General features: G+C 40.4%; 2 protein-coding genes and 2 long non-coding RNA genes across 5 annotated transcripts; 2 read left to right on the top strand and 2 right to left on the bottom strand.

The window, feature by feature from the left end:
* Nucleotides 1-963: 963 nt before the first annotated feature.
* On the top strand, nt 964-9,155 carry LOC147525656 (CASP-like protein 5B2). Its single transcript, XM_086557157.1, has 3 exons — nt 964-1,286; nt 7,997-8,129; nt 8,672-9,155. Exons 1-3 carry the CDS (start codon nt 1,156-1,158, stop codon nt 8,867-8,869), a joined length of 462 nt encoding a protein of 153 aa, XP_086413283.1. The 5' UTR covers nt 964-1,155; the 3' UTR covers nt 8,870-9,155.
* LOC147525657 (uncharacterized) lies at nt 8,731-10,958 on the bottom strand. The gene is made up of 2 exons (XR_015192910.1): nt 9,645-10,958; nt 8,731-9,541 (listed from the first exon to the last, which is right to left on the bottom strand). It is a non-coding gene; the product is annotated as an uncharacterized LOC147525657 (long non-coding RNA).
* A 2,233-nt stretch (nt 10,959-13,191) lies between these two features.
* LOC147525658 (uncharacterized) lies at nt 13,192-14,666 on the top strand. The gene is made up of 2 exons (XM_086557160.1): nt 13,192-13,425; nt 14,172-14,666. The coding sequence occupies exons 1-2, from the start codon at nt 13,271-13,273 to the stop codon at nt 14,533-14,535; spliced, it is 519 nt and encodes a 172-aa protein (XP_086413286.1). The 5' UTR covers nt 13,192-13,270; the 3' UTR covers nt 14,536-14,666.
* Nucleotides 14,667-15,009: 343 nt separating this feature from the next.
* On the bottom strand, nt 15,010-16,907 carry LOC147525659 (uncharacterized). Of its 2 annotated transcripts, none has more exons than XR_015192929.1 (3): nt 16,640-16,907; nt 16,476-16,576; nt 15,010-16,340 (listed from the first exon to the last, which is right to left on the bottom strand). It is a non-coding gene; the product is annotated as an uncharacterized LOC147525659 (long non-coding RNA). The 2 variants fall into 2 exon arrangements; XR_015192927.1 differs by having other exon boundaries at nt 15,010-15,992; nt 16,640-16,880.
* Nucleotides 16,908-17,285: the final 378 nt, after the last annotated feature.

Here is a 17,285-nt window from a genome sequence, read left to right on the forward strand (position 1 = left end):
CTATTTATTTCCATCGTTAAGGTGATGGCGGTGACCACTATACAATAGTTTGAACTAATAGGAGATTGTAGCCTGCAAGGTAGATTTCAAGATATCGGCTTCCCTTTTTCTTAGCTATCTCATTCAAGATGTGATACGCCAATTAAAAAGCGTAACCTACTAACAATTATGTGAATTTGATGAGATTGGTTACTAAAAATCGTAATCTATATGAGATTAATTGGTTACTCTGAACTTGATTTGTAGATTATTTATCATTTAATGTTTGTGTTTGGCGTGATGACAAGTACTTATGTAACCCGGTGAGCTATTCCTCCACCTATACACTATTATTCAATATAATGTCTTAATTTCTTGTTATGTTGTTTCTATGTTCATTTTTGAATAAATTTCTACAACAATAATGAATATTAAAAGGCTAAGGAAAAGGAGCCCTCACATAGCTAGAATGAGGCAATTAACAAAGACCCATCGCATAATGTAATTACAAGTGAGATACAATGTCTTACTATGATCATATTTAGTTTAGTTAAACGTGTATTTAACAACATGACATAATGTCGTACATGTGAGATACAATATCTTATTATGATCATATTTAGTTCGGTTAAACGTATATTTTCGGGGTTATCCAAATCTGAGAATGTTACAACACTACATAATGTCGTACATATGAGACACAATTCTTCATATATAAACATTGTGGAAGGATATTAGGGTATTTCATACTATCATCAAGTAGAGGCCCATCCGGAAATGGAATAAATCTTCTATAACATATTCAAAAGAAAATGGTTTTGAGAGTTACTTTTTCCCGCAATCTGTGTATGGAGAGTCACTCGCTGATTGGTTTTAGGCTTTTAGCATCGAAGTTTTGAGACCAATCATTTCACTACAATCTATTGCTGATTCCGTTGTTATTCAGGATTTCAAGTCCATCCCATATAGAGTTATAGACAAAAAGGCGCTAAAGAAAGGAAAAGCTGGAGCACAATAAATGCAGGGCATGCAGGCAATTTTAAGAAACTGGAAAACAACAGAACAGCCAAAAGCGTGACTTAATTAAGAAAAAAAAGACAAAACAAATTTCAATCCCCCTAGTGAACTCCATCATGATTATCCTCATCTTGAGGTTTTGCTGAAGTGGAGAGAGAAATGAAGAGTTTGAGTGGAGGGCCAGGGACTGTGAGTGGGTTGCTTTTGAGAGTGGGCCAAATTTTATTTTCTTCTGCTTCAATTGGAGTTACACTTTCTGCTTTCAATAGTTTAGGATTCAGTTATTTCTGGTAATTCTTTCCCTTTTATTTTAATTTATCTGCATTTGGTATTTGTAGGAAAGTAACTAGCCCATATGATAGTGGTAATTGCTAGTTTTACGTAGTAACCCTAAATTAATACCATAGTAATTCCTTTATGTATGAAAATGACACATCACGATGCATTTTAATCCTAGTGACCTCTATTTAGTTATGTCAGCATAACATCAAACAAAGTTTCCAACTTGATTGGATGCAAAATTACGTTTGTTCATTCTTCCTTCAAGGAACTCCACTAAACCGTATTATAATCTCGACCAATTAAAACATGATGTAGCTAATAACTAAGCCAAACATTCAGAACCGGAGCTGGAGTAAGTGAGAAAACTTTGTGTGCTCTCCCTGTTCCTTAAATGATGGTGACTGTTAATTTCCTTAACTTTTGTGAATGAGAAAATGAATATCGCCTTGTTGTCTAAGCATGTAATCTTGGTTGTTTGATATCAATGCCGCTAGTACTTCACATAGTGACGGACCTATGATAGATTCGTTGCTTGTTTCAATTTAGTGCCAATTGCAGTACTGCACATTGAACTTTGAATCGATAGAGCTATAAGGTGTTGGGTTGGTGGAACCGTCGAGCTTTGCTCCGGTTGTCCGTATACCACACTCACCCCGGTATCGATGATGAAGAGGCGACAGCGCTTCGTCCATAAGCGGCCTTCGCTTTCGAGGCAGCAAATACCGATGCCTAAAGAAGAAGCGCTTCGCTCACCTCAAAAAGCGACTTCAAGGCTCCAAAGCTTTATTGAAGAGGGCGCTCGCGCTCACCTAAGCGCGCACTCGCGCTCCAGCTTTATTGAAGAGGGCGCTCGCGCTCACCTAAGCGCAGACTTTCGCTCGGCTTTAATGCCCACACCTATGGAAGCGCCGGCTCAAGCTCTTAAGTGCGGCCCAAGCCCATTTTACTTCCCCTTTGTCTATGTACACCTATATAAAGGAAATAGATTAGGGTTTTGAAGTACAACTTTGAGAGATTCATTTCTAGGGTATTGTGGGAGCTCTGTTGAGCTAGGGTTTGAGTGAGGCCTCTTCTTATTGATTCTTGATCTCTTGTAAACTCTCCAATCTTTGTTATAAAGGAAACTCGGCTCTTGTGTGTGGATGTAGGTAACATTTACCCAACCACCTAAATCTTTTGTCTCTTTGCATTGTTACTTCCATTATTATTGTTGCTATGAATTGTGATGATATTGTAGTGGTTTTGCTTTGTTGAGGTTGTTGTGATAACTACCAAAGTCTTGGGTGGGTGATTTCCTTGGTGTGAGCTCCAAGTTGAAATCATTTGGGAAAGAAAGTAACTAGATTGAGGTGTGACTTTCTAGTGAAATCTCCCAACAAGTGGTATCGGAGCATAGGTGACCGCGGTCGAGCTACTGTGGTGTTTGAGGAAATCCCCTCGAGAGGTTCTCCACCGTAGGTTTTGATTGATAGAGTTATGGCGACCCGAAAAGGAAAGCTACAAGATAGAAGTTTTGTGGAACAAACTTCGGCTATTGGAAGATGCAAATTGAGGATGTTCTCTATCGGAAAGGATTTGATGGAAACATTGATAAGTGAGAAGCCCGAGGAGATTCCACAAGATAAATGGGATTTGCAAGATAGAAAGGCCTTGGCCACAATCCGCTTGAGTCTTTCGGGAAGTCGGTAGCCTTCAATATTAAAACCGAGAAGACGCGGAAGTCTCTCGTGGAGGCACTTACTACGATGTATGAACAACCCTCGGCCATGAAACAAAGTCTATTTGATCACCAAGTCGTTTTAGTATGAAAATGTTGGAGGGACCTCCTTGAGGATCACCTAAATGAATTCAACCAAACTAAGGACCAATTGGAGTCGGTTGAGATTACATTTAGTGATGAGGTGCTAGCTTTGGCGATACTTGGACAATTGCCTCCAAGTTGGAAGCGACTATGGCGCTATTAGTGGCTCGCGGGGAATGACCAAGTTGAAGTTTGAGCATGTTGTTAGTATGGTACTAGCGAGGAAACCGGAGGCAAGGGATTGTCCGTCATCTTCGGGATCAACTTCGTGGTCGGCATTGAGCAATCGAAAGTAGGGAAGAAAGCCAAGCAGAGTCGTAGTAAGAAGAAGTGGAGGGGAGATCGAAATCTCAAGCCTCCCAATTGCAAAGCGTTGAACACAAACCTCGAGACATAAGTGAAGTGGTGTGCTATAATTGTGGTAGGCACGGCCACTATAGCCCCAATGCCAAGCACCAAGAAACAACAACAACATTAATAAGAACAAGAAAAAGAATCAAGAAGCTAATGTTGTTGAGATGGTAGATGACGCTTTGATATGTTCGATGGAGCACAAGAAGGAGTCTTGGGTACTTGATTCACAAGATCTTTCCATGCTACCTCACATCGAGAGTTCTTGAGAACTACACGAAGGTGACCTTGGAACGGTCTTTTCGGTGATGACCAACCTTGTGACATTGTCGGCAAGGGGTGATGTGCATATCAAGATGAATGGCTCGTCATGGTTATTGAGGACGTCGGACATGTTTCGGATTGAGGAAGAATTTGATTTACGTAGGGCAATTGGCAAGTGAAGGATTTGTTACAATCTTTATTGGTGATACTTGGAAGGTCTCGGGCGGTTCATTGATTGTTGCAAATGGTAAGAAAGATGGTACTCTCTACACGACCGCACATGGTTGTGAGTCGATTGCCGCGGGCACATGGCAAAAGGATCGAATGTTTGGCAACCGCAGACTTGGTCACATGAGTGAGAAAGGAATGAAAATCCTTCACTCTTACGGTAAACTCCCAAAGTTCTGGTCGGTGAAATTGACTTCGTGGAGAACCGTGTATTTGGAAAGCGAAGCGGGTGAGTTTTCGGAGAATGGGTCGACCAAAGCTAGAAGGCTTGAGTTGATACATCTGAGATGTCACGGGGGGCGACTAATGTCTCTTCACTTGGGCGGAAAGTCATATTTTGTGACTTTTCATTGATTTGACCATACTAGGAAGGTGTGGGTCTATTTCTTGAGACCAAGTCGGAAGTATTTGAAGTGTTCAAGACTTGGAAGGCCATGGTTGAGAATGAGACAAGCTTGAAAGTAAAAATTTGAGATCCGACAACGTGGAGAGTATGAGGATCAGGTTTTAAAATCTTGTCTTGACAATGGCATCAAGATGGAAAAGACTTTGCGGGGACACCTCGTGAGAATGGGGTTGCAGGCGGATGAATAGAACACCGACAGAGAGAGCTAGGTGTATCGTACATTACACTAGACAGGCTTTGCCCGGGCCGATTCAAGGCGAGAAAGTGTTATACGCCGACTTACGATCAATAGAGGACCATCGGTGCCTTTGGATTTTAAGATTCGGAGGAAGTGTGGAGGCGGGAAGGATGTGAACCTTTCCCCGTTTGAAGGTGTTTGGTTGTGTGTCCTATGTTCACATTAGTGACCAAGCTAGAAGCAAGCTTGATGCTAAGTCACTAAAGTGCACCTTCATCGGCTATGGCGGTGATGATTTTGGGTATCGCTTTTGGGATGATCAAAATCGGAAAATCATTCGTAGTAGAGATGTTGTGTTTAATGAAAAGGTGATGTACGAGGACGAGATGAAGCACAAACCAAGGAATCGGGTACGAGAAAGCGCACGCAGTATGTTGAGTTGGAAGACTTTGATGTAAGTCGTGGTATAGTGGAGCCCCACGGTCGAGGAGGATGCGGTAGTAGTGACTCGAGAGAATAATGAGGATACTACACCACGAGTCCATCTCCACCTCGTGCCCCAAGGGAAGACATCCGGGCCACATGTACCGAAGTTCTAGATATCCGCCCTCCACCTATGTGAATTACTTGCTACTTCATCGATGGTGGCGAGCCCAATGCTATGATGAAGCATTGAGGTGAGTGATCTGCAAGTGGGAGCTTTGCTATGCAAGATGAGATGAAGTCCCTCATCTCCCGTGGGCACGTGGGAGTTAGCCAAACTACCCATGGGCAAGAAGGCTCTACGAACAAATGGGTGTATAGAGTCAAAAAGAGGAACATGATGGTTCCGGAGATACAAGGCGCGCTAGTAGTCGAGGGTTTTCAGCAGAAAAGCGGGGCATTGACTTCATTGAGATATTCTCCCGGTGGTGGCGAATACTATTCGGTCGGTGTTGAGTATTGTTGCGGTGGAAGATTTGTATCTTGGCGGTTGGATGTTAAAACTGCGCCTTCCTCCCATGGTGACCTAGTTGAGGAAATTTATATGCAAAGAAGGAGGGTTTCATCAAGAAGCGGTAAAGAGAATATGGTATCTTGGGCTCGAAAGAGCTTGTATGGTTTGAAACAAGCCCCTAGGCGCGGGTACAGAAGTTTGATAACTTCATGCAAGGTAATGGCTACTATAAGTGCAACGACCACCATTGTTGCTACTTCAAGAGGTTCGACTCGGCCTACATCATCCCCGTTGCTATATGTTGATGATATGTTAGTAGCGAAGTTTCGATATGTCGAAATGGGAGATTGAAAGAAGTTAGCAAGTGAGTTCTCTATGAAGGATTTGGGTGCGTGAAAGCAGATTAGGGATGAGGATCGAGAAGAGATAGGCGAAAGGTATTCTCGGAGTTGTCTCAGCCGAAAGTATATTGAGAAGGTATTGAAGAGGTTCGGTATGGGTAGTGCGAAACCGGTTTGCACACCTTTGGCGATCCACTTCAAGTTGTCAAGGAACACTCTCCCAAGATCGTTGAGGAAAGAAACTTCATGGCTAAGGTACCATCGCCTCGCCATTGGAAGTCTTATGTATGCCATGGTTTGCACACGTCCGGATATAGCCAGCGAGCAAGGAGCTGTCGATGTAGATTTATGTCTAATCTCGGCAAGCAACATTGGGAAGCCGTGAAGTGGATATTGAGATATCCGAGAGGTACTACGAGAAATGCCTATGTTATGGAAGGGGTGTTGTGAACCGCAAGCGGTATGTGGATGCCGACTTTGCGGTGTGAGGTAGATCGCAAGAAGCACTCTTCTTGGTTATGTCTTTACGAGGTGCTACTGCGATGAGTTGGATTTCTCGATTCTGAAGATTGTTGCTTTGTTCACCACGTAAGCAGTATGTGTGGTTCTGAGAGGCAAGCAAAGAGATGATCCGAGTTCTGAGGGATTGATGGAAGAGCTTGGGATGAAGCAAGAGAGAAGTGTGTTACACGGTGATAGTCGAGTGCTATACATCTTGCCAAGAATTCGCTTTTCATTCTAGGACCAAGCACATTGGTCTCCCGGTATCATTTTATCCGATCTCGTTGGAGGATGAGGTTTTGGCACTCGGAAGATCGAGGGGTGAGAATCCGGCGGATATGTTGACGAAGGTCGCGGCTTCATCGAGAAGTTGAAGTTGTGTTCAACCGGTGGTCTTCTTGCTTGAAGACCATGATGAATGAATGGAAGTGTTTCTTTAGTTTTTGGATTTGGATTGAGTTGTTACAATTGAGATGTGATGTGCATGAAGAATCTCGAAGGTTCCAAGTGGGAGATTGTTGGGTTGGTGGAACCGTCGAAGCTTTGCTCGGTTGTCCGTGATACCACACTCACCCCGGTGATCGATGAAGAGAGCGACCAAGGCCGTCCAGCGCCGCCTTCGGCAAGCAACAATACCGATGCCTAAAGAAGAAGGCGGCGCACCTAAGCTGGCGCACTTCGCTGCTCCGCCTTTTTTATTGAAGAGGGCAAGCTCACCTTCGCGACTCCTGACTCGCCTTTATTGAAGAGGGGGCCACCTAAGCGCCGCGACTGAGGCTCAGGCTTTAATGAAAGGCGCCCACCACTGGCGCAAGCGCCAAGCTTAACTGCGGCCCAAGCCCATTTTACTTCCCTTTGTCTATGTACACCTATATAAAGGAAATAGATTAGGGTTTTGAAGTACAACTTTGAGAGATTCATTTCTAGGGTATTGTGGGAGCTCTGTTGAGCTAGGGTTTGAGTGAGGCCTCTTCTTATTGATTCTTGATCTCTTGTAAAACTCCAATCTTTGTTATAAAGGCTTCGGCTCTTGTGTGTGGATGTAGGTAACATTTACCGAACCACCTAAATCTTTGTGTCTCTTTGCATTGTTACTTCCATTATTATTGTTGCTATGAATTGTGATGATATTGTAGTGGTTTTGCTTTGTTGAGGTTGTTGTGATAACTACCAAAGTCTTGGGTGGGTGATTTCCTTGGTGTGAGCTCCAAGTTGAAATCATTTGGGAAAGAAAGTAACTAGATTGAGGTGTGACTTTCTAGTGAAATCTCCCAACATAAGGCTATAACAATTCATTGACTTCAGAGATGTCAATAAGCAGTATCATCAGTGGCGTCACTAGGAAATTTGAGGATAATCAATATTACCTGGGCTTCGGACCTTTTATGTCATCATGCAAGGGACCAAAGATCATTAGTTTTGTTGTCAAATTCGTGTCATTTCCTTAGAAAAGAGGATGAGGAATTTTGTGATTTCATTACTTGAGTTTTAATGACTATAAGAACCTCTTTATAATAGGCAGAGGATTCTAAGTTAGTTACAAAGCTGGAATCAGTTGTTTGACAGTTGTCTGAGACAGTTATATACTTAGTCGGTTATATACTAGCATACTGCTAATGTGTCACTTATCAGTTATCATGTAGAATATACTTGAGGTAGAACATACTTCTATAATTTTGTAATGATCATTTCATGGAATCCTTTTCTTCAGCTGGTTGCTTGCTACAATGGTGCTCCAACTACTCTGGAGCTCGGGACTTGCATGTTTTGATGTCTGTGCTTTGAGAATAAAGAGAGACATTCGGGACCCTGGGCTAGCCTCCTTTCTCGTTTTCGGCGATTGGGTAATGATTTATCCCTCTTAAAATCTTTATATATATCCTGCATAGAGACATATTATCAATTTGCAGCTACAATTCTGAGGCATGTCTGCTTGAACTAAATCTTTATTGTTTCGAGAATATTATGAGAGAAAGGAACACAAACTGACACACACACACACTCACTCTGTCTCTCCCTCTCTCTCTCTCCATTCTGAATGTATTAGTTAATTTGTGGTACATTATATAGTTTCAGGGAAGTGTGTTATGTGCTCTAACTTGTAAATCATTCACTGTGCTGTAACTCATTCCACACAACTTCCTGTATTTGTGGAGGTTCCAACGATTTGTAAAATACAAGATCGTGGCCTGAAAACTGATGGTTGTGGGCCTAAACTTACCCTCCACCTGAACTTAAAATGCTAGGCTCATACATTCAGCTGTCTAGAGCTTCTAGATACTTCCAAAAGGCTTATAGATCTCACTAAAGATATATGGTAGTCTCTGCTCTCATTTTCTTCAAATGTTTCATTGACAACTGATACTCTTTAGTTAATTGAATGCAGGTGATTGCCACTCTCTCACTTGCGTCAGCTTGCTCATCAGGTGCGGTGACAGTTTTATATGTTACAGATTGGAATGTTTGCAGTCAGGTTCCAATCTCTTGCATCAGACTCCAAGTCTGTGTAGCTATGGCTTTCATCGCTTGGTTCCTCACTGCCATATCTTTTCTTGTTACGTTTTGGATGCTGGGATCTGTTTGAATTTGAAGTTAGAAGACGGGCTCCTCCTCACTCACTCAGTCTAACACAGTCAATCAGGCACACATTATACTGCTTAAGTTTAGATGTTAATAGTTCTATACCATACGCCTTACTCTTTGGGTGTTCCTAATATGCAAAAAGAATTTATACTTGTTGTCTTTCTGTTTTACTGCATCAGTCTTAGTAGGAATATTGATTCGTGAACCTGTGGATGCAATATCTGTGTAAGCGCATATCAGCCCATCAATGTGGAGAAACAAGAAACGTGATTAATTTAAGAACAAAATTTTGAAAGCCAGGATCTTTCAGAAAACGGATTCGGATACCGCTTACATTGGAATGTATACATTGTCTGCATAGCTTCGCTAGGAGTGCTGTTCTGGTTTGTTTATTGAATCTAGTCAAGAACGTCGTTGGTTACGTTCTTGAGCATCTTTGACTCTTTTCAAACAAGAAAACGAAGTACAAAGGTTATCAAGTGCCAGCGACCAGGTTACCCTCCTCGGTTTTTACAATTTAATGGTGATGGCCCGTATCTTTCGGAAGAAGCCTCTATAAATTTCATTAGCCATATACTTCATTCGTAGATCACTGATCTTTCATATGTACCATTTGTTGCACACCAAACTGAGATGAAGTTATTCAGGCCCAGCCCCAACAGACAAAAACGCGCTAAAGAAGCACAATAAAATGCACCAATTCAAGAAACTCAAACAGAACAGAACAACCAGCAAAGTGACTTAATTCAGAGAAAAGACAAAACAAATCTTAATACCTTTAGTGAACATCTCCATCATGCTTTTTCGTTTACCTCAAAACCCCTTTGTTGAATCACTGAAACTGGTTTTGGTGAAGTGGGGAGAGGGGAAAAAAATGAAGAGTTTGATAGGAGGGCAAGGGACAGTGAGTGGATTGGTTTTGAGAGTTGGGCAGGTTTTATTTGCTTCTGCTTCAATTGAAGTTACGGATTCTGCTTTCAGACATTATATGTTAAGTACTTTATGGTAAAGTTTTCGACCTTTTTTGTTTTAGTATAAATGTGGGTATCCAAACTAGCCCCTACTATAATGGTAGTTATTAGTTTGGTGTGCAAAAAAATTCATGTTTGGGTTGCTCAACGTTTGGTCACGAATCATGAGAAATGTATGTGTATTTGCACATTAGTTGATTCAAGCAAGTCCTTTTTTCTATTTGTGATTTTTCAACGAATCTGTGTTTTTAGGTATTTCCTTTTGTGTGTAGGCGTTTAGAATTTAGGCTTGTGAACCATTTTGGTTACAAGCTATTTTTTGTTCTTCCCTTGTTTTTCTCAATATTTTTGTTTTACCTTGAGATAAAATTATTTTCCAATTTTGATCTTGTGTGCATTATCATCGCTGGTTCTTAATTGAGGCTATAAGTTCACCGTTAACAACTCTATTTAAAGGTTTCACGATATAGCCCTAAACTAGTTAATTTGTATTTTGGTTTATTTATGAAGATAACAAATCGTGATGCATTTTCAGTCTATGACTTCCATGTAACCATCAAAAAGTTGAAACAAAATTGCCGACTTGATTGGATGCGCAAAATGTGGAATGCTCAAATTATGATCGTTCATTCTTCCTTCAAAGAACTCTGCAACACCTTCTTATATAACCTTGATCAATTACAATATGATAGAGCTATAAGATACGGTTGAATGGGAATATATATGAGGTTTTTGACATGAACAACTAAGTCAAACTTTCGGTACGGGAGCTGAAGCAAGTGAGAAAACTCCTTGTGTGCTCCTACTCTTCCGCAACGGATGCTGATAGTTTAAACTTGCAGAATAGTAACAGTGATGTACTGGTGTTGCTTAGTTCTTTTGATAGGGTGTGATCTTGCTTGTTTTGAATTCAATGTCCTTTGCAGTTGTTCACATCGTATTTTCAGTTGTTGGACCTGTGGTAGACTCATTGGTTGTTTTATGTTCAATGCCGCAGTACTTCACATACTATACTTCAGAGATGTCAATTAGCAGTACATATCGTCTGTGGAATCATTGGAAGTTTGAGTGTATAGTCCATATTTCCTGGGTTGGCAACTTGGCATACCTTTATGTCACTGTGTAAGGGACCAAAGATCACTAGGTTTTTTTTTTTATCAAACTCATGTCATTTCATTACTGCAACTTGTAATGATCATTTCATACAATCCTTTTCTTCAGCTGTTTGCTTTGGCAATGGGGTCCCAACTACTCTGGAGCTTGGGACGTGCACGTCTTGATATTTATGCTTTGAGAACGAAGGGAGCCCTACAGCGCACCCTCGGCTGATCTTTGCCTTCGCTTACGGTGATTGGGTAATGATTTATCGCTATTAATCTTCATATAAATCCTGCATAGAGACGTACTACATTTTGCTGCTACAATTTTGAGACATGTGTGCTTGAACAAAACCTTTATTTTGTCGAGAATATTATGAAAAATGAACTCTCTCTCTCTCCATTCTGAATGTGTTACTTAATGGCACATTATATTAGGGAAGTGTGATATGTGTTTTAACTTGTAAATTATTCTATCTGCTGTAATTCATTCCGCACAACTTCCTGTATGTGTGGAGGTTCCTAAGAAGTGTAAGATGCAAGACTATGGCCTGAAACTGATGGTTGTGGGTCTAAACCTATCTCCCACCAAAACTTAAAATGGTAGGCTCAAACATCCAGCTATATAAAGCTTCTTAGAGCAAGTCCAATGGGGTGTTATATGGGCTGCTAAAGGTCCATATAGCACCCCAAACACCAAAATGTCATTCCAATGGAGCTGCTAGAAGGGTCCTAAATATGGCTGCTGTGATAAACCCCAGCCAAATTTGTGGCTTTGTCTAGTAGCTGCCACAATTATGTTCCGGGAGACGGACGTCGAGAGTTTTACCGTGCCGTATGTTAAATTAAATTTCGGACGGCACACGCACACTTTCCGTGCTGCTTTTAACTTTCAACTTAAGTTACGAAAATATTGGACAGACGGCAGACTTTCTGCCATCCGTATCAATTTGGCACTCCAACTTTAAAACCCCATTGGAACTGTTTTTCGGTTTTCACATGCCAAATTTGACTTGCCTAGCTAAACCTGCCAAAAAAGCTTAGGTGACACCTTTTAGCAGCTCTCCATTGGACTTGCTCTTAGATACTTCCACAAAACTTACAGGTCTCAGTGAAGATGGTCCCTCTGTTCCTCAATTTTTTTAAAAATTTCTTTGACAAGTGAGACTCTTTAGTAAATTACTGCAGGTGACTGTCGCTCTATCACTGGCGACAGCTTGCTCATCAGCGGCGGTGATAGTTTTATATGTTAAAGATTGGAACGTTTGCAGTCAGCATCCAGCACTCTATTGCATCAGATTCCAAGTCTCTGTAGCTTTGGATTTCATCACTTGGCTCCTCATTGCCATAGGTTCTCTTGTTACGTTTTGGATACTGGGATCTGTTGGAAGTTGGAAGTTGGAAGTGCGCTCCTCCTCACTCCCTCAGTCGAACACAGTTAATCAGGCACGCATTATACTGCTTAATTAGATTTAGATGTTAATAGTTCTATACCACACCCCTTACTTTTTGGGTGTTCCTAATATGTAAAAGGAATTTATAGGTAATGTATATATTGTCATTCTGTTTTACTATTTTACTGCATCAGTTTTAGTAGAAACGTTGATTCTTAAACCTGTGGATGCAATATCTGCATAAGTGCACATATCCCGCCATCAATGGAGAGAAACAAGAAAAGTGATTAATCAAGAGCAAAACTTACGATATTGCTTACATTGGAATGTAAAATTCCAAGTATACATTGGCTGTATATTTTCGCTAGGAGTGCTGTTCTGGTTCATGGCCAGTGTCTGATCTAGTTAAGAACATCGAGGGTTACGGTTCTTGAACACCTTGATCTCTTTTTAAACAAGAAAACGAACTACAGTACAAACGGTCTCATTTACTCTATTTGATGGTGATATATATTTCATTAATTAGCCATATACGTCAATCTCAGATCATTGATGTTTCTTGTGTAGACCATCTTTTGTTTTCAGACCATATGGAAGTAATTCGAAAATGCAACTAATCCATCCATTCTCAGTTTGCATGTGTCCTAGTGTGGATTTTCTTAATCTAATGCAAACGTGAAAACATGCATTGAAATACAATAATCTTTTGTGTGGGTTTGGCGCTTTAAAATACCGTGGGCGATAATGGCTCAAAGCCAGTCACAATCCAGTATTACTACACTGAGTCAGGATATCGATACGGTCAACCAACACACTGAGGTGGCTGGTGACGTGTCATGTCCACGTAAGCAAAGTCAAGAGACCATTTTTCTTTTCGTTTCTGTTTCTGCGATCAAAAACCCTTATTACCTTCTCGCGCCCGCTCTCTCTCTAACCCAAAATGGTACTTTTCCTTCCTCCTACCGCAACTTTACTGGAACTCACCCCTCCCGCACACACACCACCACCACCCCAGAGTTTTTTTATCTTTTTCAATTTCACGAACAGGGAAGAGCTTCTGGCATATGTTAATGCATTGCAAGCACAAGTTGAAAGGTTCTATATTCTGATCTCTTGTTGTCAGACAATTTGCATAAAATTTGTTATGTTTTCTGTTTTTGATGGTTTCCTAGCTATGATCAATCGCTTGCTTCCAAACCTGGTTTTGCATTACGTTTCTGATTTTCCATATTTCACCATACCATCTTTTATTAGTTCACTTATCTTATTTGTTTTATTAGTCAATATTTTGTTCAATTTGATGAATAAGTACGTTTCATTTTCAATATAATATGTCGTTGTCATGTTGGTCTATGGTTGCCTTGATTTTCAGCATTAGGCCATGTCAGAATAACTGTACCTTAAGCACGATTCTGCATTTCATAGGAAGAATGGTTTTATGAATCTCAACGTAAAAGCATGGCTGAAAGTGCAAGTTTTGTTTATAAATGATAGCTATTCTAATTCCACCCAATTTTAATTAACACATCCAAAGGCTTGACATGCTGGTTTCTGTTAGTGTCAAAGGTCACACTATGCATAATGACTTCAAATCTCTTGTCATTTTTGAAGCAGCAAGCATTTCTTGTAAAACCCCTACAAGAATCAGTAGTGTAAAGCAGCACACATTCATGTTTCCAAAATTTAATCCATATCCTTAAGAAAAAGGTAGTGTAACGTGTGCAATCAGATGAATATTTGTCAGAGTGGTTCATTGTTGTTTAAGAGTTCTTATTAAGGTTTAAGCCCATTTTCGTTTCTTCCAAATTATGAAAACTTAACAGTCGTCATCATTTTGACAGACAACAAAGTGATACAAAGCAGGTTCTTGAAGAGAGGATGGAGTCCTGTTCAGATACTATTGACTTGCTTCCATTGACAAAGCACGTGGACTTGTCAGATGAGAATGTGGATAAAGCATGTCTCAGCGATTCGAGATCAATATCAGTTTCTAGGGATGGTGTAGTTCAGTTGGATGTTGATCAGGTTCATCCCCGATCCATAGGAGATGGTGAGTGGAGTGATGTACAGGCAACAGATTCAAGGATATCTGATGTAAGGGAAATCATGCCCGAGGCAACAGGTACTAGCTTAGATATTCTTGTGATAACTCTACCAGTTGATGACCACCGTGAGCATGACAGAAACTCGTTTCATCAACCTTGATATTTGACGTCTGTAAAAGAACTTAAAAAATGTGAGAGTCCATAAGTTTTTTTGCGTGACATTATTTGTAGCAGTCAGTTCAGTTCAATCAATTTATAGATCTCTGTCTGTGCAGTGTTCAACTTTGGGTGTATGTATGTCTTTGAAATCTTTTAACTTATATATTTCCAAATTGGTGATAAGTGCTGGTGTAACACTATAACGCTGATTTTTGAAACAGTTAGAGATTATGTATTTATGTTGATGGTGATATCAAGGATATCTGTTGTAAAACTTTCAAGATATTGACAATTGTGTTTATATGACACTAATGAAAGCGAACTGCAGAGGCGTTAACATGGGAGTAATTGACATTTTGATATTTGCATTTAAAGCCTCTGGATAAACAACTTGCAATTGTATTTCATTCTGCGGCATTGATTTTGTTCAGTCAGAAATTGCAAAAAATGATTTAGTGAATTAACACTACTCAAAGAGGCAAAAGATCCAATTGATTTTTCAAGAGTGTAAACACTGAGAAAAAGCCATCCTCTTCTGAAAAATCAGGAAAGCTTAGTTACATCTTCTTTGGAAACAGTACAGTAAGGTTACAAATTCTGTAATGAACAAGATCTCAAATGATCGTCAAATCAATGTATACAGCTTCAGTTGATGATACTGAGAAAAAGGCTTTCAACAATATGCAAGTGCAACTCGGACCTTCTTAGCTGCTGATGTGGACAAGCATAATTCACTCCCTCCAAAATTTAGCTTGGCCTGAAAATTACTACCATGTGATATCTGCTTCACAAATTCAGTGAAGCAGGTCCAGTTATCACGTTCAAATAGAGTCTGCCCCATTCTCAGAAAGTTGAAGGAGAAGAACAGCTCGTCAAGACCGTCTGAATAAAACCTGGACATCTTCAGCACCTGCTACAATGACTGGTTATTGAGTCTTGCTACAGAATTTTCACCATCAAGAGGTAGATTAGATGCCCAGGCAGCCAACAGAATTTGTCTAAGCAACCCTTCTGAACTGCTGAGTGGATGCATCTGCTTCTCCTCCGAGTCTCTCATTTCAAAGCCAACACAGCATAAGATCACTCCATACCTACCAAAGAGGCGAGCTATGGGGAGGTATCCATCTCTGATAGAGGTATTGTAGTAACCAGCAGTCAACTCAGACGGATGAGATTCGGTGCCATAGTGCCAGTGCATCCCTGCCAATTTCCCAGAAATGCTTACTCCAGTCCCCCAAAATATGGTTTATGCCGTCAGACACAGCCTCTCCCCATGTAGAAGCAACATACCAGAGTGCCATTCAAGAAAAAAATCTGCCGTATTCCAAGACCCATCACTTTTAAAAATTCTGTTTCTTCAGGATTCTGCATCAAATTGCCAGCTCCAAGAGGACCACCATTTCCCCACTCTCGCATTCCAACCTCTTGTGCGCATGCATTCAGAGAAGCAAGCATATACTGTACAATTGAAGAGAAGAAAATTGAATCTAAAGCAATCCCATTGTATAACAATACACAAGGTATAGTTGTATTTGTATAGTGTATAATGTTTATACAAACAAATGTGGCAAAACTATAAATTCCATATCATAGCACCTTAAGAACAAACTGTCATAGCAGGAACTCCCTCCCTTTTACCCCACAAAATCGTTAACAAACTGTCAATTACCCTTATAATTCAGATTCACGACCAAAATAATGTCCTAAACAAAATGGAATTTAACGTCTTGCACTCCCGCTCTGAAGGTAATTTTATTCGTAACAACCAATGAGTGAAGAATCGCTGGAAACCTGTAGAGATTGGAGCTGGGAGATGGGTTGCAATGTAAATAATTTAACAACCAATGAGTGAACAAACAATTTATTTTAAGACAGAATGTAAATAAATCGAAACAAATCTCGCAACAAGGAAATGAAAAAAAAATGAAGTTGGAATCAAACCTATTCAAAAGGCATTGTTGGCAATATTTGATACAGCAAGGCTTATTATTATTTCTCTAGTTCTTGCAGTTAGCCAACAAACGGGACGTTCTTTGTCGACACTACATCAACCAATCAATCAATTAGATCAAATTAACAAACGAAACCTCAACAAATCAATTTACCTGGTCACACGTCTTTGAGAGTCCAAAGAATTGATCTTTATCACATTTGACTCGTTTTGAAGATGGGGAACAGAGAATGGGAACCTGTTTGGGTTTGATTTTGGGGACGGAAATTTTGGGAGAATGAATTTGGGTTATTCCAATTTTCGATTTCCAGTAGTAGTGGAGGAGAGAGAGAGCGCGCGGGTTTTTGATCGCAGAAACAGAAACGAAAAGAAAAATGGTCTCTTGACTTTTGCTTACGTGGATATGACACGTCACCAGCCACCTCATTGTGCTTTGGTGTGTGATTAAATTAGATATTTAGCCAAGTGTACCAATTCAAGAAACTATAAAGTCAAAAGTTACAAAAAAAAACGCGCTAAAGAGCACTATAAAATGTACCAATTCAAGAAACTGGAAAGAACAGAGCAACCAGCAACGTGACTGAATTCAGATAAAAGACAAAACAAACGTTAATACCTTTGTAAAGGTGTGATGTGATATTCCCTTACACACAGTCTCTGGGGGACTGATATGGATGGATGGGTGAGACCGAGTTCGGCTTTTGGAGCGAACTGCCTACGTATCTTACTCTGGTTCTGGGGGTCAGAGTAGAATCAGGTCTGGCGTAGTTCATAGGAGTGGTATTTATAGAGATTCGGAG

The sequence above is a fragment of the Coptis chinensis genome, chromosome 1 (assembly GCF_015680905.1).
Source record: "Coptis chinensis isolate HL-2020 chromosome 1, ASM1568090v1, whole genome shotgun sequence".
Taxonomy (NCBI): Eukaryota; Viridiplantae; Streptophyta; class Magnoliopsida; order Ranunculales; family Ranunculaceae; genus Coptis; species Coptis chinensis.